The 24,824-nt window shown below is 41.1% G+C and overlaps 1 protein-coding gene across 1 annotated transcript in view; it reads left to right on the forward strand.

Annotated features, from left to right (window-relative positions):
• Positions 1 to 23,881, forward strand: part of LOC144113663 (uncharacterized) — a 110,343-nt gene extending 86,462 nt beyond the window's left edge. The window contains exons 6-13 of the mRNA XM_077646873.1: positions 536 to 660; positions 3,362 to 3,496; positions 5,447 to 5,545; positions 5,640 to 5,715; positions 11,535 to 11,659; positions 19,661 to 19,770; positions 22,761 to 22,829; positions 22,962 to 23,881. Coding sequence (XP_077502999.1) covers positions 536 to 660; positions 3,362 to 3,496; positions 5,447 to 5,545; positions 5,640 to 5,715; positions 11,535 to 11,659; positions 19,661 to 19,770; positions 22,761 to 22,829; positions 22,962 to 23,148 — 926 coding nt within the window. The 3' untranslated portion in view covers positions 23,149 to 23,881. The remainder of the gene's footprint in view (positions 1 to 535; positions 661 to 3,361; positions 3,497 to 5,446; positions 5,546 to 5,639; positions 5,716 to 11,534; positions 11,660 to 19,660; positions 19,771 to 22,760; positions 22,830 to 22,961) is intronic.
• Positions 23,882 to 24,824: the final 943 nt, after the last annotated feature.

The following is a 24,824-nucleotide window of genomic DNA, read 5'->3' on the forward strand; positions in this document are numbered from 1 at the left end:
TACGGCATGGAACTGAAGTCGGATACAACTCTAAAACTAAGCGGCTATAATGCCTCGGGGGTCGATCTACTCTCATGGCATCATTGTCTAGTGCCTTGCACCTGCCAAGGCCAATAACAGGCACAACGTGGTTGACCGTTACGACAATAAATCTATGCAATTAGCTGTAGGGCTTTCTTTGAAGGACATTTTCTGCATAATTCTTGAGTTGTATCTTACTATAGTTTACAAGATGCCCACGTTTGATCGCCACCTTGGGATGCCCACTTTGTGTGTCAGATGTCTCTTTTTTTGGTGTTGCATAAATACTCTGAAGCTCTGAAAGCTCCTGTGAACCTTATCTGTCCTATGGAGCTTATTCTAAGATATCGAGCAGTAAGTGAAATTTACTAGGGTGTCTCTTTTTATGTCGAATGAAAGAAAATACGAGCTGGAGTGGACACTTGCCTTCAGCTATCTTGGCATTTTGTGGTGTGCTTCCACACTGTGCTTGCCTTGAAGCTTAATTTAGTAATGCTCTCGTGTTATCTTGCAGCTGTCGCAGAGGATTGCTCTGACGATGAATTTTTGAAGCACCCAGAACTTCTCGAAGTACTTGAGAAACTGAAGGAGCAAGCTGAATATGTAGTCACTAATGGTACTCGCCGTAAACTGGAGAAGGTATGTTACCCTGTGAATGCTAGACTTCCTCTTTCTGTTCACATTAGTTTCAATATTTAGAAATGGATCAAGTATACGTTTTGTTCTCGAATTGAAGATTGGTTTTTGAGAAAAAGAAATGGTGCAGTAATTGCCTCTCATCTCGGTGGACACCCAAACTGCGCTGCAAGAGAAGATAGGAAGATATATGAAGTTTGAATATGGCGGAGGGCAGTTTGGTTTGGGATGAACTGTGTAATTTTCTATTAAACTATGTGTGTGTGTGTGTGTGTGCGCTCGCGCGTGCTTGTGTGTGCGTGTGCGTGCGTGCGTATGCGTGCATGTGCGTGCGTGTGTGGAAAGAGCGAGAGAGAGAAAACTGCAGATGGAAAAACTTAAAATGGTATTAGCTTTAATCTTTTTGGGTTTATGCTTATGATTTATGCAGTTTAGTGAGAGATTACTGAAGCAGCAAAAGTAGCCAGTTGATGTGAACATGTGCTGGCTGGAAAGTTTCTTCAAAAGGGCTGCAGAACTATGTTTGAGAGAATTTTAAGCTCATGGCTGTTGCAGGTAGTAGTAAAATTATATGACCATAACAAAGTTATAAGTTTGCAGAAGCAAGCTGTGTAAGTTGGGGATTGTGGATACCTAGATCAATTGTGAACATTTTGAAGGCAAAAAGTGATCATTGCTTTAGATGATATATGAATAGAGCCCTTCAGTTTTGGGTAAAACCAGATTTTATTCGATTCTTGTGCACCGAACACATTTCTTAGTAATCAGTTAAATCTGATTTCTTCCTGAAAGTGCACAGGCAAAGACAAGGGAATAAAGGGACCCATTAAGATGTTAGTATAGGTATATGAAAGGGCATGGAGAACGTACATTTTCCTGAAGAAATCCTGAAGAAGCAAAAAAATATCTCCCGGTTTTTATGCTCCTGAATTCTGGAAAAGATACCCAGAAATGAAAGGCCTGCATATGAAGCATCAGATATCAACAGGAAGGATCTAGCTGGGCTGGTAGTTGCATCACTTTGTCAATTAGTAAAGATACAGTAAAAAACTTTGCATTGACAAGATTTTCAAGATTTTCATGCACAGCCTGCATTTTTTGAAAAATTGGTTCCGCAGACAATTTTCACTTCCTTTGGGATCAGTCTGAATGGGATAAGAGATGCATTCAGTAGTTTCTCACAATGTTACAGCACAATTTTTGTCCTTGAAATCTTTTAAATGGCAAAAGCCTGACTCTATAGTTATCTGAAGGGCTTTGCAGACATGCCCGTACAGTGCCTGCTCAGGTGTAACCTGTTTTAATTTCATATCTACAGGCACTGAGACCTATGTATGCCTTGGTATTGTGGAAGCTTCATCATACTGGCTTACAAGTTCACCACCAGTGGTGCCAGCACCTATGAACGATCTTTCTTTATCCATGTCATGAAATCTATAGTGTCTGTGAATTACTCAGAAGTTTGAGCTGAAATGTATTTGTGAAAAACTAAGTCACAGATGAAAGGTTTGCAGTAGCAGCAAAAGATTTTATGTGGTGCTTTTTTTCTGTGCCCTTGAAGTTGAAGCTAAAGACATTAGTATACATGAATCACTGCATGGAATGCACTTACATCCAGAAAATAATATTTCTTCTGTCACGTTTCTATTTCGACAGCCGTATGATGGGAGTCAAGACTTCATGTCACATGAAGTATAAAAAGTGCAATATAATTGCTGCTTCATCATTTTAATTCAGCCCAACTCTTGCACTAGCCTGCCCCAAAAGCTGGAATGAACAGACAGTGATTGTATCAGTTTTTTTTTGTGCCCCACTTTTCCTGAAGTCCAAGTTGATGTTGCAGCCACTGTTCAGCTGTTGAAATCAAAACAGCATGAGAAAGAAATTGAATTGTGAGTTATTTACTGGGCGCAGGCAAATTCCACATGGTGATTTATGCTTAGTAATGTCTTGCAGATCATTACATAGAAACGGCACACAACCAGTTTGGTGTCGGTATTCCATTAGAGACCTGTGTGAGTGAGTGATAACACAGTATGTGAGGATACTGATTGTTAATTTTTGTGATGTGGAGATATATATAAATTTTTGGAATGTAGTTTGGAAGGGGTCATGGTGTGCAATATTCACTGCACTGCAATGACAATTTCAGTAATTATGTAGGCCAGTGTGTCAGTGAAAGACCAATGAGTCTAAATGCACATTCAGAAAGCTGCAAACTGCTGGAAAGTTGGCTGCACACTATGGCAGGTGGAACTCTCACCTCTCATTCATAAAAGGAAACCAGCTTGAAATGGATATATGGTGAGCATTTATATGCATTAGGCATTTATATGCATTAGGCAAGTTGATTAAAATTTGATGACTTGTTGTTGAAAGTCATTTTGCATCAGTGTTGAGCCAGTTACCATAATTATGTTGGTTGTGCGTTATTGCACTGTGTGCACAAGTGGAAAGCACTTGCAAGGTGGCTAGTTAAGCATAATTCAGGCTCTCACTTTTCGAATGTGACAGTAACTGTATAAACACAGTAGCATATCAGCTAGGGTGAAAGGCATCATAGTGTCAGTGATGAGACTACACGTGGGAAGCACGACAAATCACTTAAAAATACTTTGCCTGTTGTGGAGAGGATCCAGTTTTTAAACGTCACAAAGGCCTTTATTGTGTGTCCTTAAATGCCTTTATTATTTATCTTTAAAAGGCAAAAGCTGATGCATTCGCTGCACAAGAAAGACATCTTCAAGCTTTACTTCTGAAAAATGCTTGGACAAACATCGGGATCTCACTTTGTAGCAAAGAAGATCTGGAGCCATGTGTGGAAGGCGCTACAAAGGATGTGAGCAACATTAACTTTACATTTCACTTTTGTCTGTAGCAGAGGTACCAGATCATGAAGCTTCCTAAATTTGATGTGCCTTGTAGTCATCCTGTATGGCAGGATTGTTGGTTTAGTTATTCAGTAATGAGATTTTAGTAAGTCTTTTAAGCACAACTTTTGGGCAGCAATTGCTTTGTATCTATGTTTTTAACTGTTTAACTACTTTTTAATAAAATATGAATGAACAAGAAGATTTGCAAGGTAATTACAAGTTCTTTTCACCTACGGAGTGTAGTCTCACATGTCAGAGGTGAAGACTGACCATGCCATGACATAGTCGTTATTAACTCTTTCCTTACTGTGCTTAAGCATGGGTCACCAGTGCCCTATATAAGTAATGTGCTGTTTCAAAGTTCCTTTATGTTTTGTTATGCTATGGTTATGTATTCAGAGAAATTAACTTTGAGTTTTGAAGTACTCAGCTGTTTGTCACTAAGGCAGTGAATTTTGATGTGAGTCCAAAGTGCATGGTTCGCAACTTTTTCTTATGAGCCTGGCAGACTTCCAGGCAGCCAGGCCCTCCTGCAAACTGTGGCGGTTTATTACTGTTGGGTCATGAGATAAAAATTTTTGGGTGCTGGTGGTAGTAGAGAGCGTGAGGATGATGACATGTAATTGGAGCTTAATTGAGACAATGAATACCCAAAAACGTCACCCCAGAATGTTGCCTGCTGCCCACTGAGAACCTTTGTTTTCTACCTGCGGTTGGTTCACTAATTTTTTTGTGCTGATTAAGATGTCGTAGGAACAGTGGCAGAATTATGACCGTTACCTACAGTGTCTTTCAAGCGTCAGCACAGAAAACTCCACATACAAGAATAGGAAGGATGAAACAGATGGTTCAGCACCTGTGTCCGGTTTGTCCTGGTTGTTGTCTGTGGTGTTCTTTGAGCTCGTTCCTGAAAGTTAGGCAAACCAACCAGCCCAACAGCAAGCCATATTTGTTGCGTGTTTGCACTGGCTAAGGTTTGGTGCAGCCAGATAAGGAAAGATTGCTGCTTTCCTTGAAATGAGTCCCTGGTGCTATCAGTCAAGCAGATGGCACCATGAAGAAACCGAACGGCTTGCAGGAGCAGTTAATTTCTTGGGCTGTTAATCCCATTAAGGTTGACCACACGTGGAATGAATTCGATAAACAAATGATGAAGTGTACCCGACTGCTTTCGTCATCGGCTGACATTGGAAATGTGCCAGCTACCAGTGATCTGGACCAGCCAGATATTGGTACCTACCATCTTCGAGTCTGGAAGCTGTGGCAGACATGAGCCAATATCAAAGCAGAAAGCTGTGGCATTGTTTGCCACATGAACTTTGTTTTAAAAGTCTGCTTTCGCTTTTAAAAAACAATAGGATTTGAGTCAGTACGAATAGTTATGTCAGAATGAAAATCCTGAGCTTTTGCTGAAGTTGAAAGATCGTAAAAAAAGTTCACTCGTGCAGTGTCACGTCTTTCGTTGCCTTGTTCATTCACATCAGCTTTGCTAAGTTTGTATGACTACATCTCTACTTGGGTGAGGCCGACTCCCTACTGCAGTAACTGTCTTGGTGAATGTCTGGAATGTTAGCAGAAGTCTTTTCTTATACTGTGTTGTAGAACTCCTTCTGCAGAAGTATATGGTTCTTGTGTTGCTGCAGTAATTTTCACAAGTGTTGTCTTTCTCTTTACATACATTTCAAATATTATTGACACTTTGTCAGGTTGCTTCACGTATGCATTATAGGAACCTTAAAGCCTTTGTTTTTAGGCTACCATGTTAGTTTGTGTGGTCAGTATTTTTTTTTTAATAAAGGTATTTGAATAGTCTTTCAGGCTTTTTTTGTGTAATTTTATTCCCTCAGGCTGTGGATTATGTCAGCATGTAACAAGGGATTCTGTCTTCAGATGCTGAATTCACTGTTTCATTCCAGTTTATCGAACAGTTCAAAGGCCTGAAGGACCTAGTTTTGATTGCTGAATCTCGCTTTGGAAGTGTTTTGAATATACAAAGTCAGCCTGAAGTTACACAGGCAAGTTGATTTTGTTGCCATTTTTATTAAGTTTAGTTTCTGGAGGCTGGAGAAATAAAGATGCTGATTAGAGTAAACATTCTTTTTTTCTCAGGAACTCAAGGCTGAAATACACATTCTACTTGCAGAAGAACTCCTGAAGCAAAAATCAAAGCTGCTAAACCAGATGGGTCTGTATTAGAACTCTTGTTAATTATCATCGCCACCAACATTACCGTGTTAAGGTTGTCTCCTGCAGGAGAAAGCCCTCCTCTTTCATTAATCTCCAATTAGCCATATCTAATGGCAGTTATGACCGCCCTGTCACGGCAACATTTAATCTCATCTGCCTAGCTGACTTTTTGCTGCAGCCAAAATTTTCCTTCCCTAGATATGCTCTATGTTGCTGTAAGAAACCATCGGTTCAAGGTGTTCCTTTCAGTTAATTTTAAATCTTAATTTGAGCTAGGGTACTATTAAGTTGTTTGTTCTCCAGTCATTGCTGCTATTTTCCGCCTCTTTCATTTCTCCTATCCTTTTCTTTTCCACCATTTGCTGCACTGCTTTTAGTCTCATTTTAAGTTTCTCATTGCCCTCCATGTTTCAGCCCCTTCAGTGAGCTCCAGGATATGCTTGTTTATTCTTTCTTTTAGAGACAGTGTACTCCAACCCATATTCTTCACCTTTTTATTTTTTTCTCATGGCTCAATCTGCCGTGACCTTTTGGCCTAGACAGACATACCTCCTTAGTACTACTAGCATTTTATTACTTATAAACTGTTTCTTCTTTTTCAGGTAGTCAGAGACTTTAATGCCCACTCTTATTTTGGGGGGAAGTGAACAGGCTGATACTAGAGGCTGTGTTTTAGAGGATTCGATTCTGGAAAATAATGTCTTCCTGCTCAATACAGGCAAATATGCATACTGCTCTCTCGGGTCAGAAAAATGAGCTGTATAGATCTGCATTTTAGTTCACCCTCTGTGTTTACTGATTTTAAAGTGGTTGTTCTTGACAACCTCTGTGGAAGTGATCACCTTACTGTGATGATCAGCTATTATACTCATCATAAATCACCACAAGTGAACCATGCTGTTTGAATCATCACCTAGCTGACTGGCCACTGTTTCGAGCAAATGCCAGTCTAGACAAAATATTGTCAGATATGCTTAGTGTTGACTAACTCAGTGAAATGTTGATGACCTATATCATTGCTGCCACATGCCTAGCTATTCCTCAGCCCTTTGGAGTGGTAGGACAGAGCCACAAAGCGTGGTGGATGTGAGAATGCCAGGAAGCAAAAGGAAAGAAAAAAAAGCCTGAGGTGTGTTTCGTAGATCTATAGCCAACAAACTAAAAAAAATTAGAGCTAGAGCGTGCTATATACATTGAGCCCTTCATTTTTGTTTTATTTTTTCCGAAATTCAGAGGGTAAAAATCTGGCGATATTTTTCGAGCTCAAATTTGGTAAAAATCCAGTTATTCAAAAAAATTCGTATTTTGGGTTCTTCCAGTTAAGTTACAGTGCATGTTTCTGCTAGACTTGCCATATTTTTTGCTCATTTGTTGATAAACATGAAAATTGTGGGTTCCACTGAAAAGTTGTTCAAAATTAAGTTTTTTCTTTCCTAATCTGTAAAAGTATTTCTCCAAGTACGTCGGCAATCTGCTATGGAGCTCTGCTGTATCCGAGTAAGACCTACTGCTTCTATTTGTATAGTACGAAAGCATTCAACGTCAGAGGAGCCATTTTAAATGTGCAAGGTCCTTGGATCACTGTGTCATTATCATGGATAGCGCTTAATACAGTGATTCTGATAAGTCACCTGGTCGGTAGCCATGTTTTGGCCTTTTGCTTCTAAATTGCCCTTTACGGACTTATCCATGAATTTATCTGCCTCATGAAAACAAGCGTTAAAAGAGGTTTAAGATCCCCAGTTAACCGGAGACACCTCTTTGGAATACAAACTAGTCATCCGCAAATTTTTCTTGCGGTGTCCAGCTTTGTGAACTGGAATACCAACACAGTCTAGAAGGCTCGTTTTCAGGAAGAAATCCGGTTCAACCTGATTTTTGAAGGGGCTCTGGAACACCTTCCAAGGAGAGCACATCAACTTGCTCAGTCACAGCATTATGTTGTCATGAACACCTGAGCCAAAGAATATGCTTTTACATGCAGCAGAGAATCCACAATCACACGTAAAAGTTACCAGGCCTTTCCAGTGGCTTTTTCATGCTCGCACCCTCCTCCATTGCTCAGCTTCTGCGTATACGAGTTCAGAGATCTTTGTTGGTTAGATTCTTTCCGACGTCACGCTGCTACCATAGCCGCGGCCAATAAGTGGCATAGGTTTGGCGGGTCGGGAAGCTCCGCCCCTGGCGGTGGGGCCAGCGAAGGAGCGCAGACCTTTCAGCAAGCAGAAAGTGGTGAGGTGAAGGAAAGGCACAAAGACAAAGAAATTCAAATTTTGACTACAGATAACTTAGCTTTACAAAGGAAATAAAATGATTCTTGCTGGAGTATATTTGTAAAGCAGCGTCCTTTGACATCACAGTCATATGTCAGCTTTATTAGAGCCCCTTTCAGAGCCCCTTTAAGAGATTTGTTCGGGGTGCAAGAATCGGGCAAAATCGGGTTCTACTCAAAAACGAAGGGCTCTATATATACATCGCATTGCTGAAAAAACATCTTGGCTAAGTTATGTAGCATCCATAAAGAGTTCAATCACATCGAAAAAAATGTGGGAGCAGGTTCATAAACTTAACGCAACTACTCCCACTTCACAATCTCAACTTTGACAGGCCCTGGTGTGCAAACAAGTAGAGATTAATAGGCAGACATATTAGGTGAACATTTTTCCAGAGTTTCTAGTTCACGTTACACAGTATCATTCATTCCGAAGGCACAAAAACACGGCCGAAAGGCAAAAGCTGTCAACAAATGATAATAGTAATGAACCATATAATAATGAATTATTACCATATGGTCCATCATTAAGAAATTCACAGAGTATTGTCTGTTGTAAGCAAACTGCAGCAGGGTCAGACGAAATACGTTATGAAATGCTGGCCAGCTCTCTGAGCCCGCTCGAGAGCCACTTTTGAAATTTTTTAACAAAATATGGAAACTATGCGAAATACCCGAGGCTTGGAAAAAAGCTGTACCATTTCTGAAAACTGGCAAGCCACTAGCCTTTCCTTGTAGTTCCAGGCACATAGCCCTTACGTGTTGTTTTAGAAAATTTTTGATAATGTTATGAATGTCAGATTGAAAAAAATGGCTGAGCAATGCCTTTATACTTAAGCAAACAGACCCAGTACATAATCTAGGTCTGCACATTACATGTGGCATGTACAGAGCATACCCTGTTGCCAGCCTTTATGTGGAAGCAAATGAGCCTTCACTAGAAGATACGACCACACAGTGCATACACTCGTGGAGTAAGATAACGAACAAACCACCTTTTCCGTCCAATCATTACAGCTTGTCCTTCCAGTATAATATTCAGCAATAAACCCTGAGCAGCAAGGCCGCTGTTATGGTGGTTTGTAGGGATATGCTGCACACATTGCCTAATTTTGTGCAAAGTCTTGACAAACCGCCTGTTTGGTGTAGTTTTCCTACAGTTAGCACTCTCACTCATTACTCAATTCAATAAGCAACCAACCCCACCAAAATATATCATACAATAATATCCTGCACTAAAACAAATATATTAAAGCTACACTTAGTTTGATAGACTAGATGGTTCAAAAACCTAGTTTATGTTTGAAGCAGAGTAGTGCAGGGAACTGGAAAAAAAGCAGTGACTTCCACAGTGTGCGTCAATATTTACAGCTGTGTGTCACGCTGTCATGGTTGCTGTGGAGAAAAAAATAAGCAAGAGCATCAAGGACAGCACAATCTACACTGATGTACTGAGCATACTCACAGCACTACGCGCCAAAAATGCAGTTTTAAGAGTTATTTGGTGATATACTGTATTTACTCGGGTAATATGTGCACTTTTTTTTAAAATTAAGGCTCCAAAAAGGGGGTATGCAAATTAGGCGCAGATTTCACGAACATGTCCTAAAAGGTCTACAAAGGTCATAACGTGTAATATATGCCGTATGTTGCTGCCTATACATTGACCCCTCCAACTCGCACCCCTTTGCTGGCCAAAAATTTTATACAATTGCAAAGCCAGCAGTGGGGTGGGGGTGGGGGGGGGGAATGGACATAAAGGGTAATAAAACGGCGTTCTCGCATGCGGCTCGGCTGGCGAGCGGCAAACTGAACAGCAAACGGTTCGCTAGTTTCGGATTTCGAATCATGCCAGTGGTTCCCGGCAGTTTGCTGTTGGAGCTGTTCATCTGGGAAAGCGACCACCAGCACGAGCGAGCCGGGTAAAATGCACGCAATACCAATTTCAATGGAATTGAAATACAAAAATGCCCATGTGCTGTGTGATATTGGTGCACATTAAAGAACCCAAAGTGGTCAGAACCAATTCAAAGCCCCCACTAGAACATCCCCCATAGCCTATGTATCACCTCAGGACGTTTTATCTCCACGTACCACATACCATTTCTAACTAGGGTCCCTGTCTTCCTGGGATAGTTTGTTGATGTTCTTGCTGGCTGCCCTTTCTCCTACCCGGATGCAGTGTAATTATTGGCAAGGTTTTCATGCATGGCCTCTACAATGTGCTTTCTTGGTTAAAGTAGAATATCAAGGAAAGGCCTGAACTCCTGCAAATTCTCCCTCATAGCCTGGGTTGCTTTGGGACGTAAAACCCCAATAAGCCAACCAACTGATGCAAATTAATTTCATTGATGTCTGGCAGACTTGTTTCTCTGAGCAAATCTTCTTTGTTCTCTTTTTAAACTAGGCGCATTCTGGACTTGTGATACTGTGGTCACTACAGCTCACTTTGGCTGACATCTTCATATTCTGTGCGATGCTGCGACTGGCACACAGTATGAATAGTTATTTTTAGCCTCTGTGTTAGGGCTTTTTTAAACTCACCTTCTCTCTTTACAATTGTGGAAGAATACGAACATGCTTCCTACATTACTTTTTCCCACAGATTCTACTCATGCTATTCCTAGAGCCTGTGCCACATTTTCCACTTGCCTGTCTGTCTACATTCATCCATCAATGATACCTCATTCTTCTTCCTTAAGCGTTAATTTGAAGTTTTCTTCAACCTTTCATCTGTTTTATTGTAACTTATTAATAGAGACTGCTATCATTTCCTTTTGGCTGAGGAATCTTCAGTGTTCCTTCCCATTTTGTTAGCCTACAAATTCAACCCTGTGTTGTATCCTGTCAGGTGGGCATTGTAGCAAAATTTTTGCCTTTTCTCTGCAGCATAGAAATGGGTATTGTAATGAGGGGAACTCTATAAGCTTTCTTAAAATTCAAGTTTTATTTGCTAACACTAACACTGTTAGCCTGGACAGTTGAAGAAGGACCTGTGGCAATATTTTGGCCACCTTCAGGTGTCTTGCAAGCTGTGGAAATGGTATCTTTAAATGGAGCTAATTAGAGATCCTGGGCAAAATAATTTTGTGTGTAGCCAAGGCCCAGATTAAAAAAACATCTGTTTGGCTGAAGCGCATTGTAATTGGCCAACATTCAAATTCTTGAAAATAATCATAATCAACAAGGAATTTGTGAGGCAGTCTTGCATTGTATAGTATTGTATAGTATTGTATTGTATATTGTGTTTAACGTCCCAGAGCGACATGGGCTATGACGGACGCCATAGTGGAGGGCTCCGGAGTGGTTTCTATCACCTGGGATTCTTGAACGTGCACTGACATCGCATAGTACACGGGTGCCTTGCGTGTCGGAAATGTGCCCAACGCAACTGGGATTGAACTTGCATCCTCGGGCTTAGCAGTCAAGAACCCTACCCACTGAGCCATCATGGCAGGGCTCTGAGGCAGTCCTGCAAGTGCAAATACACGAGATATTTTGCGACTCACAAATCTTAAGGATGTATTTTTTTTCTATTTGTCAAGGTGATTTCAAGTGTTCAAGTTTACAAGAGTCGGTTGTCTCAAGATGCATAGACCGCGATGTCAAAGAGAAATCAGTTTTCAACCTGATGCGTGAATATGCTAACTGTGCATCTGAATTCAAGAAGGTATGTGTCTCATTTTTCATTGTGTGCATGTGTGTGTGCTTACATGTGTAAAAGGGCGTTCTGCACTCTGCATTTACAGTAATTGAGTAGTGCAGTGAAAGCAAAGGCAGATCACTAAGAGTAGAACCTTTGTGGAGAGCTCCAAATTAATTTTGACCCGTAGGGTTCTTTAATGTGCACCGAAATATAATCACATAGGCATTTTTATGGCTTCTATGCCACACAAGTGGACTGTCCATCTGTCATGTGTTCTTGATATAATGTTCCATGAACGTAAAATGTAAATCTAGCATTTTTTGTTTGTCGAAATGCTTCGAGTTGTGATCTCCCGGATGCGTGCACGTCAAGAGTGTGTATGAAATTGCTGCTGTGAAATTTTAGTTCATGCCGCCAGACCTAAATTTGTCTCTAGTTATGATGTATGTTGTGAAGAAAAGAAAAATTGATTGCTCTCAACGATTCTCAAAAGAAAGTGTGTTCTCTATTTCGTTATGAAGGAAGTGTGTATATAGTGCTGCTCCTGTTTTGAAGTAACTACACTTGGGCCCAATGCATGCGGCTGTCTCTTTGAGAATTTGCATGAGGTATTCATGAACCACGTAATGTAAATTTCCCTTTTTCTGTATCGTACTCCCTTACAGGTGTACGGACACCAAATTTGGTTGTGCATTTTCTTGTTTGTAATGATGTGCTAGACATTATAGCTGGATATAACTCGAGAATGATGTGGCGAACATCATGACATCGTGGTTCCGTAGTTAATCCCCAGTCACCTGCCACCTGCGATTTCATGCTGCTAGATACAAGGGGATTAAGCACGACACCACAAGAACCAATTGACCCCATTAGCTGGAGGCCCCCTTTTGAGGGGCAGTCGCCGCTTCATTCTTGGTCTGTAACCATTGCAACCATAGTATACTTGGATAACGATGTAGTATCCACCTGCGACTGCATCGTAATTTATAATTGAATTTCGTCTCTTAAGCTGTTATCGTTTTGGTTTCAAGAGCCAAACGATGGCTATGATGTCAAGGTTCATTAAAGGTCGCGTGAGGCATGAAAAATTTGTTATAAAAAATTCCTGATTCGTTGTTTTAATTCACTAACACACTCATTCTAGCGTGTCTCAATAGCCGAAATAATAACTAATATTGAAGGAGCAATTATATCGCAGTTATTTGCTTTTGCTTTTTAGGATTGCATGATATGTTAGGAAGTGCCCAAAGTAATAATTTTTTGGTGGTGCCACATTGTTTACTGCTTTGCTGCAAATTCAATACTGTAGGCTTCTGGCCCATCCTTTGTCTCTATTAGAAAATAATTGGAGCTTATTGTGCTGGGGAATAATGGCATTTCTTCCAAAAGATAGTGCATACTAAAAGCTGTTGCCAGTCAGGTTGGCTGAGCATGCATGTTTTGCCAGAAAACGAGATGGTGACGACTGGCCAGTGTGGAAAAGAATCCTTGTCTTCAATGTGCTGATTTGCTGCATGTGTGTTGTAGCAGGAGCTCTAGGGTAAAGGAGGACGCTGACAAAAGCCAATGACAATCTGAATGTGGACTTTGAAAAAATAGAAAAGGACAAATGTAGTGAATGAGCATAGTCTGTTAAAAAAAAAAAAAAACATCACACTGACATTGTGGGAATGCACAAAAAACTAACTTGAAATGGCTGAACAGTTTTTTCATTGCTGCAGATGCCACTGTGCACCTGCGTCTAAGTAAGAGCATTACTGTCTGTGCAGATTTCATCAAGAATGGAGCCCTCCGAGCTGGTCTTTAAATCTGCGATTAGTTGTGCAAACAGAATTCCTATTGTCATGAATTTGAAGTATAGCTATAAAAGGCTTAAATTTTTCTTAATAAATGGCAGTTTGTATCCGTGTGTACATTGTACCTGCAGCCCTGAGTAAAGACTAATATTATATTACAAAATTCCGTGCAATAGTCACTCTGTTAAATACATGAGCTGTGTAGTCAACAAAGATGGGTGTGGCAAGAGGGGTGTTAAATGCACTGTCTTCCAAAAGGTGGGAAAGCTGAAAAAAAAAAAAGCTCTGTGGTGCAGTGCCAGTTTTTATCAAAGGGACCATGAAGCAGTTCCCGGATTTTTTAAAATTTAACCGGGTCTGTACTGCACACTAAGGTGCTGCAATACAGACTTGGTGAAATTTAAAAAAAGCAAATAATATAGAAACAAGAAACAATAACTTTCACTTCACAATTCATAATGGAGTAATGCATGATCACTTTGTAGAAACAGCTACCGGAGTGGTTCAGTGGTTATGGTGCTTGGCTGCTGACCCGAAAGACGCAGGTTCGATCCCAGCAATGTCAGAAGCATTTTGATGGAGACAAAATGGTGGAGGTACGTGTACTGTGCAATGTCAGTGCACGTTAAAGAACCCCAGGTGGTCGAAATTATCTGGAGCTCTCCACTGCGGCATCCTTCATAGCCTGAGTCCAGTCTTGTGCAGGTTACAGAAAATAAGTAGCCGAATACAATTACTCGATCTGAAATGTAACTGATTACAGTGGTCAATTACAGCCCCAGAAAAGAAACTGAACAATAAAAGAAAAATAATTGATTACTATTGCAGTATTTGCCTTCCAACTTTTATTGTTATAACAAAAATTTACTAAGACTACAGTGAACTACTGCGGCTCAATTGCTTGATATTTTGATACACATTGTTAATTTTCAAGAGGAGTTCTCTGAAGTTGTCGTCGCTAATTTTCCCACATTTCCTCGTAAAGAGATCAGCTGTTACACCGAACGCTCTCTCAATGTATGTACCGAAGGGAGGGGCGGTATTATAACTAATGAACAACTTACGCACTGGCTCGTAATTGCACACACATGCCGGTCGCTGGGGCTTGCGTGCCCGGTAGCTTCTACCATAACAGAGAGTGAACTGCCCATGAGGAGTTACGCTAGCATGCAGTGTTTATTCTTTTTACTTGTTTTTCAGTTTGTTTAACTGCCATTGACGCTACAGGGTACCCCATGCCACCGTGATAGTGCCTGCTAATATCCCTTCTAGCCTTTGTTTACCTGGGTTTGGGTGACTGTAATAGGTTGTGGGTGCGTGCTTCACTTGCTTTAATGCTGTGTTCAGAGTGCTCCAAACTTGGGAACAAGCTTGCAGTGTTCTTAAAATAGTTGCATAGAATGCGAATTTTTGCTGCTGAGTTCTGCTGTGTAAGCCGAATGTCCATATTAATGCAAACTTTTTTGACGAATTTCCTCTGACTTTCGTGCCCAACCAGTGGCTTAATAGGATATCTTGAGAAGCAGACAGCAGTTCAATAAGCTTCCATGAGGCATGAGGGTCGCTCACAGTGGCAGGACTTGAAGGTACAGGCTACTTTCCCAAGCCTTGCACCAAGGAAAGCTGAGCACCAGGCCGGACCTTGCTTGTACCCATTTTTTGAAGAACGTAGTGGATACCTGGGTCATTGGAGTGACGAAGCAGTAGCCTAGTGGTCAGAGGATTCGCTTGGCATTTGGAAGGTGCAAGTTCTGGTTGCCAGTGCTTCTAGGCACCCACCAGCTTTCTAATGGGTACCAGGTTTTTCCCGGCATGGCACTTGACTCTGCTGGTGTGAAATGCTTGGGAAAAGGGTCTTTAGGCCAACCAACACTCAGTAGCGAAATCTAAGAATGTTGCCTCATTAAATGGCATGGAAGTACGATGTACGATCATGAGTAACCAGTGCCTTATAAGTTTTAAAAAGTATTGTCAAAATACTACCATTGAAGTTTCTTCCACATATCTATGGGTACTAGCAACAAAAAAAGTAGATGCACCGCGGAAGCAGAATAAAATTTTTCCTCCTTATATCTCTATATCGCAGGGCAAGTTCACTCAGTAGACATATGCTTGTTTGGCGGACGGCTGTTTTCATCCTCTTAATTTCTTGGTTGCCTTGTCAGGTGCTTCTGGAATAGAACTTTAAAGGCACTGAGTATCCAACTTCTGTCACGTTAGTTGTAAGTACTGGGAAAAAAAAAATGGCTGTCGATTTGCGCAGTTAGGCGCTAGCGTTCTAACCAATATTTTGCATTGTTTATCATGGTTTTCCATTGTTTATCTTGGTTCTGCATTTTTATCATGGTTTATCATGCCATTTGCCCACTATGGCAGGTGGACCTCCTGCTAGGAAGACCATAAGGGCAGATTGCTTTTCCGCGAATGTGGGCTTGAGTGCAAGCACATTAAAATAAAACTGCAAGAAAGGCAAGGATGAAGAGACGTGCACAGCACTGTTTCTGCGTCTTTTCTTCCTCGTCTTTGCTGCGCTGCTATTTTTCCCAAGATAGAAGCCCAAGTAGTCCACATACTTTTCCTTCTGATAATACAAAACACTCTAGCAGTAGTGCTGGTTTTAACAGAATCCTTGCTTTATGCGCCTTCTTGAGCGATATCCTTGCCTCCGTGCTCTGTGTGGAAGCCGCCAAGTTCGGCGTAGTGGGAGGCAAGTTGCAGCGCCATCCGACAGGACGGCGGTCCCTACATTGCGGTCACTTGATATTTCTCAGGTAGAGAACTGCCGTAGAAGACGGCCATGACACGGTTGTGGTCCGGACTTGATCGCGTGCGATGGTTCACCGCAGCCTGTTCGTTCTCGCTCTGTCACGAAGGAAACATCCCTGCTAGCATCAGTGTTTGCTGTCAGGTTGAGGTTCTCAAAGCTTTACCGTTGGTTACAAGTTTGTTTTTAGAAAATAAGTAATTGGTTATAAGTAATCATTTGCAGTAAAAGTAATTTAATTAAGCTGAACGTTATTGCATGAAAAAGTAATTGATTATTTGCAAAATTACAATGAAATGTAACCTATTACAGGTAATCAATTACTTGTAACACATTACGTGCAACTCTGCCTGAGTCGCTTCGGGGCGTTAAACCCCATAAACCAAACCATTTTGAAGATAGAAGCTTTTAGTTTATTTATTTGTTAATTAATTACATAGTACCAGTACTTTCCAGGACTAAGGTAGGAGTGGAGTCAGTCAAAAATACCAAGAGAAACTGATACAAGCAAGCCCATAACAAAATATGCTTGCTAGGTGCTACACAAATGATCATAAAGCTGAGACGAAAACTCATCACGAGATACCAGAGACACCACGTCAGTAGGCAGCTATTCCAGTTGTGTGCGGTCAGCGGAAAGAAGGAATATTTGAAGCAATCTTTAGCAGCATTGAATTCTTTGACACGTTGACTGTGTTTATTATGAGTTATGACAGATGTGCACTCCTTTATGTAACTTTGTTTATCAATGCCAACAGTTTCATTCATAATGTTATCAAAAAGACAGACGTTTATGCTTGCGCCTAACAGAAAGGCGTGATAAATTGGCTGTGCTGTACAAAGGAACTGCTGAATCTTTCCTCCTGAAGCAGGAAAATATGGAACGTAATGTGTGTCTCTGAACATGCTCCAATTCCTGCACTAACACTTTGCTTTTCGGGTTCCACATCTCGCATGCGTACTTCAGCAATGGGTGCACCAACATTTTATATGCAGTTAGTGTTGTTTCACTTGAGGCAAACTTTAGTGTTCCCCTGAAGTAGCCTAACCTCTTAATAGTTTTACCAACAATGGACATGACGTGTGGCCTCCATTTAAGGTTCGACGTAATAGTCACCCCTAGGTATTGAAATTCATTTGTGCGCCGGAGTGCGTTTCCTTGTTTGGAATACCCAAATTCTAGCGTTTAACGTTTGTGTGATTAGTCATGCATGCTGATTGATTGGGGTTTAATGACATTTGCTACAGTTTACAGCAGTCATTTTGTTGCCTGTGCTGGTGTGAAAAAGTGCTGTAAATTTAAAACCTTGTAGGTTTACAATCTTAGAAGCAGTGAGTTCTGTTTGCCCATCTTTTATTTTGCGCCATCATTTAAGAGATGGGATACCTTGCTGAAGTGTGTGTGATCCATGAAGCTTTCATTTTGGTGGTCTTGCTGCCTCAAACTTTCCTATACCCCATAATATTGTGAAACTGCTTTTTAGTAGAAGCTGCTAATTCTAAGTAACTTGTGCAACAGTAGTGTGATGCCTGATCAGTAGCCAAGTAAGACATGTGCCATGATGCATCATGTGCCCCTTTTGCTAATATTGAAAAGTATATCAGGAAATGCAAGTCATAAATTGCACTGATAATGCATGTGTTACCCGCCAGAATTGAAGAATAAATCGCGCATATTTTTGTAGGCCCAAGGCATTCGACATCTGGAGCCGCCAAGGCGACAAGAATGCTTTGTAATAAGCAATATGTTTTGTAAAATGCCTTGGCTTTAACGGACTTATTTATGCGCGAAGTGCACTTTGACACAGGGCAGACGCTTTAAACAAATTTGGAAGTGAACAGGTGTTTATCAATAACTTATGATAGCATCTTTATTAGGTGCAAAGAAAATTCATGTAGCGCCTGGCAGGAGCTCCTTCCACACCCTCTTGTACAGTGCCTTTTTCAATGTCTCGATGCTCTGTGTTTGCTGCCTCTAGGCCACCCCGGCTCTTGCATCTTTATACGCATGATGATTGATTGGAGGTTATGGGAGCAGCACGTGTGAGCACAAGCAGGGACATACAAAAATAACATTTCCCTCCCTGCTGTGTTCCATGCTACTTTAGTCTATATACCCTCTGCCATTCCATTCTGCATCCTTTATACCTGCTGTAGTTTAACTGTGTCTTCTGATTTGGCAGAAGTAAATGAATTCGTATAGATGGTCATGAGCAGATAGCAAAGAATCAACGCTCATTGTTCTCTGCTCAAGCGTGCAAGGTTTTCTTGGGTTGCAGTTTGCACTAAGCAGAGCCTACATCTACTGCCCTTTGAATAGCCTATACTCTGTTTCATACATGGCAGGCAATGTTACAAAGGCTGCAGAAGTAGTGTGTCCACGAAACCATATTACTCCGCCACTTCTCATTCTTCTTGAAACCTCTGTGAATGTTTCTCTACAACAAAGAGCGGTATAAAACAAAGTGGTAGCATTGAAAATCACAGTCGAAGCTGTAAAACAGTCAGTGTTTGGGTCCTCTGGCCATAATTTTCACTGGATATGGACTACTTTTTCGACACGAATTAGGCAGGATTGAGTAAGAGTGATTCGCCCTGCCAGGTGCATATCATGCAGCCACATGTTATTCTTACTTCTTGAAGTCTAAGTCTCGATTAGTTGAAGGACAAAAATGAGGCAAGAAAATGAAGCCCAGGAGGTGCCAGTCACAGCACTTAAGGTTTGTCACAACAAAGTATGCCTGTGCTCACTTAGGCTGTAGGGCAAATTACGTTTTAAGCACGGACTGTGCCTGCGCAAATGAGAGCACTAACTTTGGCGGCGGTGACTGCTATTTATAAACAGAGTATGGGCTAATAGCATGCCTTTTCATTGAGACGTTAACAAACTGAGCAAAGCAATGTAATGGCATGAATGGAATGAATTTTTTACTGTTGAGGCTTTCTATAGTTAGCACTTTGCAAAAACTTGGAGGGCATTCAAAAAGTAGCTTCGTTACTTGAAGAGTGCAAGGCGCAAATGTCATTTTATTGTGGAATTTCTGTATACTAGAGTGCCTCAAGTGTAAAAAACTAGGAATCATTTAAAGCGAAGCCGCCGTGCTGGCTCCGTGGTTATGGTGCTCAGATGCCGACTTGAAAGACGCGGCTTTGATCTCACTGGCGGCGGTTGCATTTCGACGGAGGTGAAATGCTTGAGGCCCATGTACTGTGCAATGTCAATGCACATTAAAGAACCCCAGGTGGTCAAAATTATCTGGAGCCCTCCGCTACAGCGTCCTTCATATCCCATAAGCCATAAGCTACAATATATGCCGAGTCTTTAACATGCTGGAATATTTTTACACAATGTATGCAGTAATATTCCCATCTTTTGCCCCAATCATGGGCTCTTTTTGCTCTCATGTGTAATGAGAGCTGTACAATGTTAACTTTGGCTCTAATCACATGTTATATCTTTTCTAGTCATACGAAGAGTACCTAACCGTAGTCTCTTCAATGCCGGTGTTGGATGAAGAGGAGCATGACCTTCTTAAAAAATGCGAAGAGGTCTATGAGAACTACTTCCTTGCCGTGTAAGTCACCTGAGAAAATATGTTCAGCAGCTGGCTAAGCTGCCTTTTTGTGCATTTGCAAAAATATCTTTGCATGGATGAGCACAAGATGTAAAATGGGCTGTTTGTGGCCAGAGCTACCTTCTACTTTCTGCCTTGCTCACGCATGAACTGTCTTAATAAAATCATCAAGGCATTGGTACTGTGTTGGAATTATGCTGTATTTATTTCACGCAGTGCAATCTGCATAGGGCAGGAGTAGCAGCATGCTTATTCAATGAGACAGTGGTGCAAGTTATTGAGAGTCGATAGGGATGGCTGGAGTTGACCATACTCACCATACCAGTATTACTATCAGTATTACTATCATTATCGTATCTGAGAAAAATAGTAAACTATTAATAAATGCACATTCTGTAGTATGTAATGTGTTGTGCTTTATTTTTGCTTTTTTTTCCTCAGTTATGTGATGCAACTGAGACGGTGATTGTGGAAAGCTTGTTCCTTAACAAATAATTATCAAAATACCTGGTATTCACTGTAAACAAGGCTTCTAAACAGTCTGATAACAGTTCACATGAGCATTTTCTGGAAAAATGTTGTATGTGCAAACCACAACCAGCTTTATGGAGAGTGAGCTGTTTATCAACAACTGCGCCAGCATGCTGGACTAGTTCTTATTTAGTTGCATTTTCGCTATAAAATGCCAGTTTGCCCCATACGTTAGTTGTGCTGTCTGCTAGCATACCTTCGTGCCTGTGTTTACCAGTGCTTATTCGATTGCGGTAAGCTGTGGGCGCACACTTCACACGTTAATGCATTGTGCTGAGGTCAGTGTGCTCCGAAATGATGACTGAGCTCTCGACCTTATCAAACTGTGTTGTCTGTTGCGCAGTTTTGTACGGCCACGTTCCACTCTGCACATCGAGCACCTGCACAGTGGCAGGAATTGCTGTGACTTGTGTGGAGTTGGTGGCTCAATACCATCTCTAGGCAAGCAGAAAGAACATAAATAGTTAGGAGGCATAATAAAATAATGTGTTAGAAAATGCTGCAAATTTGTTTAGATTTAAAAGTACCTTCCGAGTTGCCGGCCGCAAGTTTTTCTGTGCACTTAGAGCACTTTGCACAACCATGGAAAATTTTAGGATTTCGGGTGGTTGGAGTGAAGTTTGTTGCTTTAATTTCAAGGAAGACGTCTACACACAAGTCCTCATGCTACAGAGATCAGAGCAGTTTTTCGTGCAGCATCGGTTTATCTCGAGTACCCAGCATATACCTACTGTAAAACACTTCGTCTTGAAGACAGTACCTCTATTAAAACTTGCAAATCAACAGCCTATCTGGCATGGATCTGTTTCATTTTTTTAAACACTAACTTGCGTGCTAAAATAAATTACCAGACACACCATTTTAAACTTCCACAAGTGTGCTAGCACCAAAGTGCATTTGTTAGAATGCATATTGACGTCAAACGCCAAGGCACCACTCATGATAGACCTACACATGAAATGCAAAAGACTGCCAAACAGATTTTGAAGTGTGTGAGAGAAGATGGAATGTGAAATAAAAAAAACAGCAGAGGGTCCATGGAACAGAGTTGCAACTATGGCTGCCCATAGCTTAATTCGCTTTATTAAGTATTAAAGTTTGATTCAAATATCAATGTGTAATAAGGACAAAAAAAAGTTCTCTGTCAGTAGATATATGTTTACTTTGGCAGACTGCCCTTTTGGCAGTAGTGTTAAGCTGTTTCTCAATAAAACCTTAAAGACACAAAGTGTAACACTTAAGGTTAGTTGTTTGCCCATAGTGGAAAAAGCAACAGAGCAACGAAGACATAGCCACAGTGCTGCATCTTTTTGTCATCGTCTTTTGCGCGTTAAGCTGTTCCTCAATAAAACCTTAAAGACACAAAGTGTAACACTTAAGGTTAGTTGTTTGTGCATAGTGGAAAAAGCAACAGAGCAACAAAGATGACAAGACATAGCCACAGTGCTTCATCTTTTTGTCATCGTCTTTTGCGCGTTAAGCTGTTCCTCAATAAAACCTTAAAGACACAAAGTGTAACACTTAAGGTTAGTTGTTTGTGCATAGTGGAAAAAGCAACAGAGCAACGCAGATGAGAAGACATAGCCACAGTGCTGCATCTTTTTGTCGTCGTCGTTTGTGCGCTGGTCTTTTCCCGGTAAAGAAACCAGTGTGGTCCGCATACTTTTGCTGGCTTTAATGCAAACTAGTGTAACAGTACTGCTGCTTTCAACAGGATCCTTGCTTCAGGCACCTTCTGGAAGTTTATCCTCTCTTTTGTGCTGTGTGGAAGCCTTGGAGTTGGGGTTTCAAGTTGCAGTGCCATCTACCAGGACCGGCTGTCCCTACCGAGCAGTCACTTGGTATTTCTGGGGACAAGCGCTGCCATAGGAGATGCTAGAATTATCAGGTCGCTCTCTATAAAATTGATCATAACAGAAGCACATACAAGCAGATGCAATGGGAGCAAAAGAGTACTCTGCAGTGCTAAAACACCTTGTCTACTGTTAAGAGTGTGTGCCGTTGTAAGATTAGGCCCCCCCCCCCCTCTACTATGGCCTGGTTGAAAGCTGAGTAGCTGATACAGTCGTGTAGATAGATAAGATCCAAATATGCTTCCACACTTTCCCGTAATTGCTAGTGTGAACTAAAAGTTCAAAATATTGGTCACTTTCTAGCCAACTTGGCAGTAAAGAAAAGCATCAAGGAAGGTAGCGTGTATAGACACATCTGTTTAGGTGGCAAGTGCTTGATGACAAATGTCATGATAAATCATGTACTCGTACCTTTAAGCAAATTGTAAACTGAAGGCTCATACTTGATGTAATGCATTTTTCACTAGTTGTACGAAGTGACTCAACTTGAAAACATGACATTGCGGAATGACAGTTCGAAAGGAGTCTTTCTCCTCAAGAGCATTGTATGGGGGCTTGTTCTGTACATCTCTACATGCTGCTAATGCTTTTGTGTGATCTTTTCAGTGATGAAATTGAAGAAGAAGTGGAATCATGCATTGAAAATGAGGTGCCTGACCTCTTCAATGAGACAGAGTGAGTACCTAAAAAGTAATTTATCACACAAATTGCTCTTTGGAGCACCTGGATGTAGCCACTCATACCAGAGCTGCATAGTTGTGCACTTAATCTGCGTGTAAGTGGTAAGCTTGTACCGTATTATTCCAGAAAACGGCTTCTATGTGAAATTGAACAAAAGACAGCAGCACTGGAGGAAAAGGAATCAAGGATTCAGGAATTCGAACGCATCTGGTCACCAGAACTTGAAGACAAGATTACTTCGTACAAAATTGCCATCAGAGACAACAGGGGCCTTCAGTTTGCTTTGGATACTGCTTCGACAGACAGTGATTAGCTCCTAACTCTGTTTTTGTAATGTAATCATACCTTAATGTATATACAGTATTGTGCATCTTTATCGTGAAGACTTCAAAAAATTTTTCGCCTCAGCTGCTGGCTCATTTCTGGCAAAACTGAACACAGAGCTTGCGTACTGTGGTAACTTTTGACTCTTAGTAAGTTTTAAAATGATACTTGATTCAGCGGCGAATGATTCAACTCTGTAACGGTCTGTGCAGAGATTAATGAACTGAAAGCCGCCAGCACCAAATTGCCGCGAACGGCCAGTAACACCCTTCGGTGAAAACCCAGAGTTGGCGGTTTTTGGTTTGTCAATTTCGACACAGACAATTACGGATTTGCATCATGCAGAGCTGAACCAGGCAAGTACTGTTGACAAACTTACTATGAGACAAAAAGTACCGTAATACCCAAGTTCTGTGCGCAGTTTAAGCCTTAACGAGCTGGCGGTTGAGACGGTAAAGTATGAAAAAGTCTGTACGATAAAGAGGTGCAATGCTGTATGCAATCATACCTTGATCCACTGTAACTAAGAAACAGTGGAGATTAGTGAATCTGAAACATGAATACTTCAAGGACAATGTGAGTGTCACCAGAGATTGAGGGGAGTGCTTGAGGAATGCAGGCACTTTGATGACAAGAGTAGGTTGTGCGACTAGCCGGGGCAATAAAGTGGGCTTGCTTTATGAAAAACCACAAGCAGTCCAAGAGGCATTGTGAAATTTCTTTTGTGTTTTACATAAACACAATATTATTACAGTAAGATTTTATTGATAGACTGTTTGCTTGCAGGTTTTAAATTTTGAAGATGGTGCAGTAAATGCTTGGTAATTTGAACTCGGACAATCCGAAATCCAGAATACTTAAAAATTTCTGCGGTCCCATAATTCCCAATGTAACTTTGACCTGATAATTTGAAGCAGCAGCCTGCACCAGCCTGCTTAATTCGAAGACAGGAGGTGCCATGTGAGGATGTCCTGTCCCGATTTTGTCGCAGACCAGTGAAGCGATGGCCCCTCGGAGCTGCCCCAAATGCCCCCAAATGCCCTGTTCCAAGAGCTGTGTTGGTCACTCTGTCACGTACTCAAGCAGACGTGCATTCAAAGTGGCACAACTTAATTTGGACCAAGCAACAATATGTACTTGTATGAAATAACTTCCTTTATACCTAAAGTGCAGAATGACTCATGCAGCCAACCATTTCCCTGCTGGGGGCGTTGCATGCAAGTCAAGTTTAGTGGTGCAATTTACTGCAGGTGTTGCAGCAGACGCTCGACACCCAACGTTTTAGGGATAGTTCAAGACCGAAACAAAAAAATCAAATCACTGCGTGACCACGAATAATATTACGATGAGAGTACATGCTGCTCCATACAGGTAATGAAAGCATGAGATGCTGTCATATTTTTTTAAGCTGGACTGCATGCTAAATTTGTAAATTAAGCCTTTCATTTATAGTCATAATATCATATTGCGAGGGCTACAATAAATACAAGCCGCTGTCAGTGCAGGAAAAACCTTTAAATTGATTTTCAGGTGCTAATACTTTAATCTAATCATGCAAGATAACTACCTCAAATACTGTCTGAACTGAACATGCAGTTTTGCCTGTGTGGGAAATTCAAACCCAGAAACAAGGTGCTTTTAAACACTGTGTCAAAGTAGGCTTCT

Source organism: Amblyomma americanum, chromosome 1 (assembly GCF_052857255.1).
Source record: "Amblyomma americanum isolate KBUSLIRL-KWMA chromosome 1, ASM5285725v1, whole genome shotgun sequence".
Lineage (NCBI taxonomy): Eukaryota > Metazoa > Arthropoda > Arachnida > Ixodida > Ixodidae > Amblyomma > Amblyomma americanum.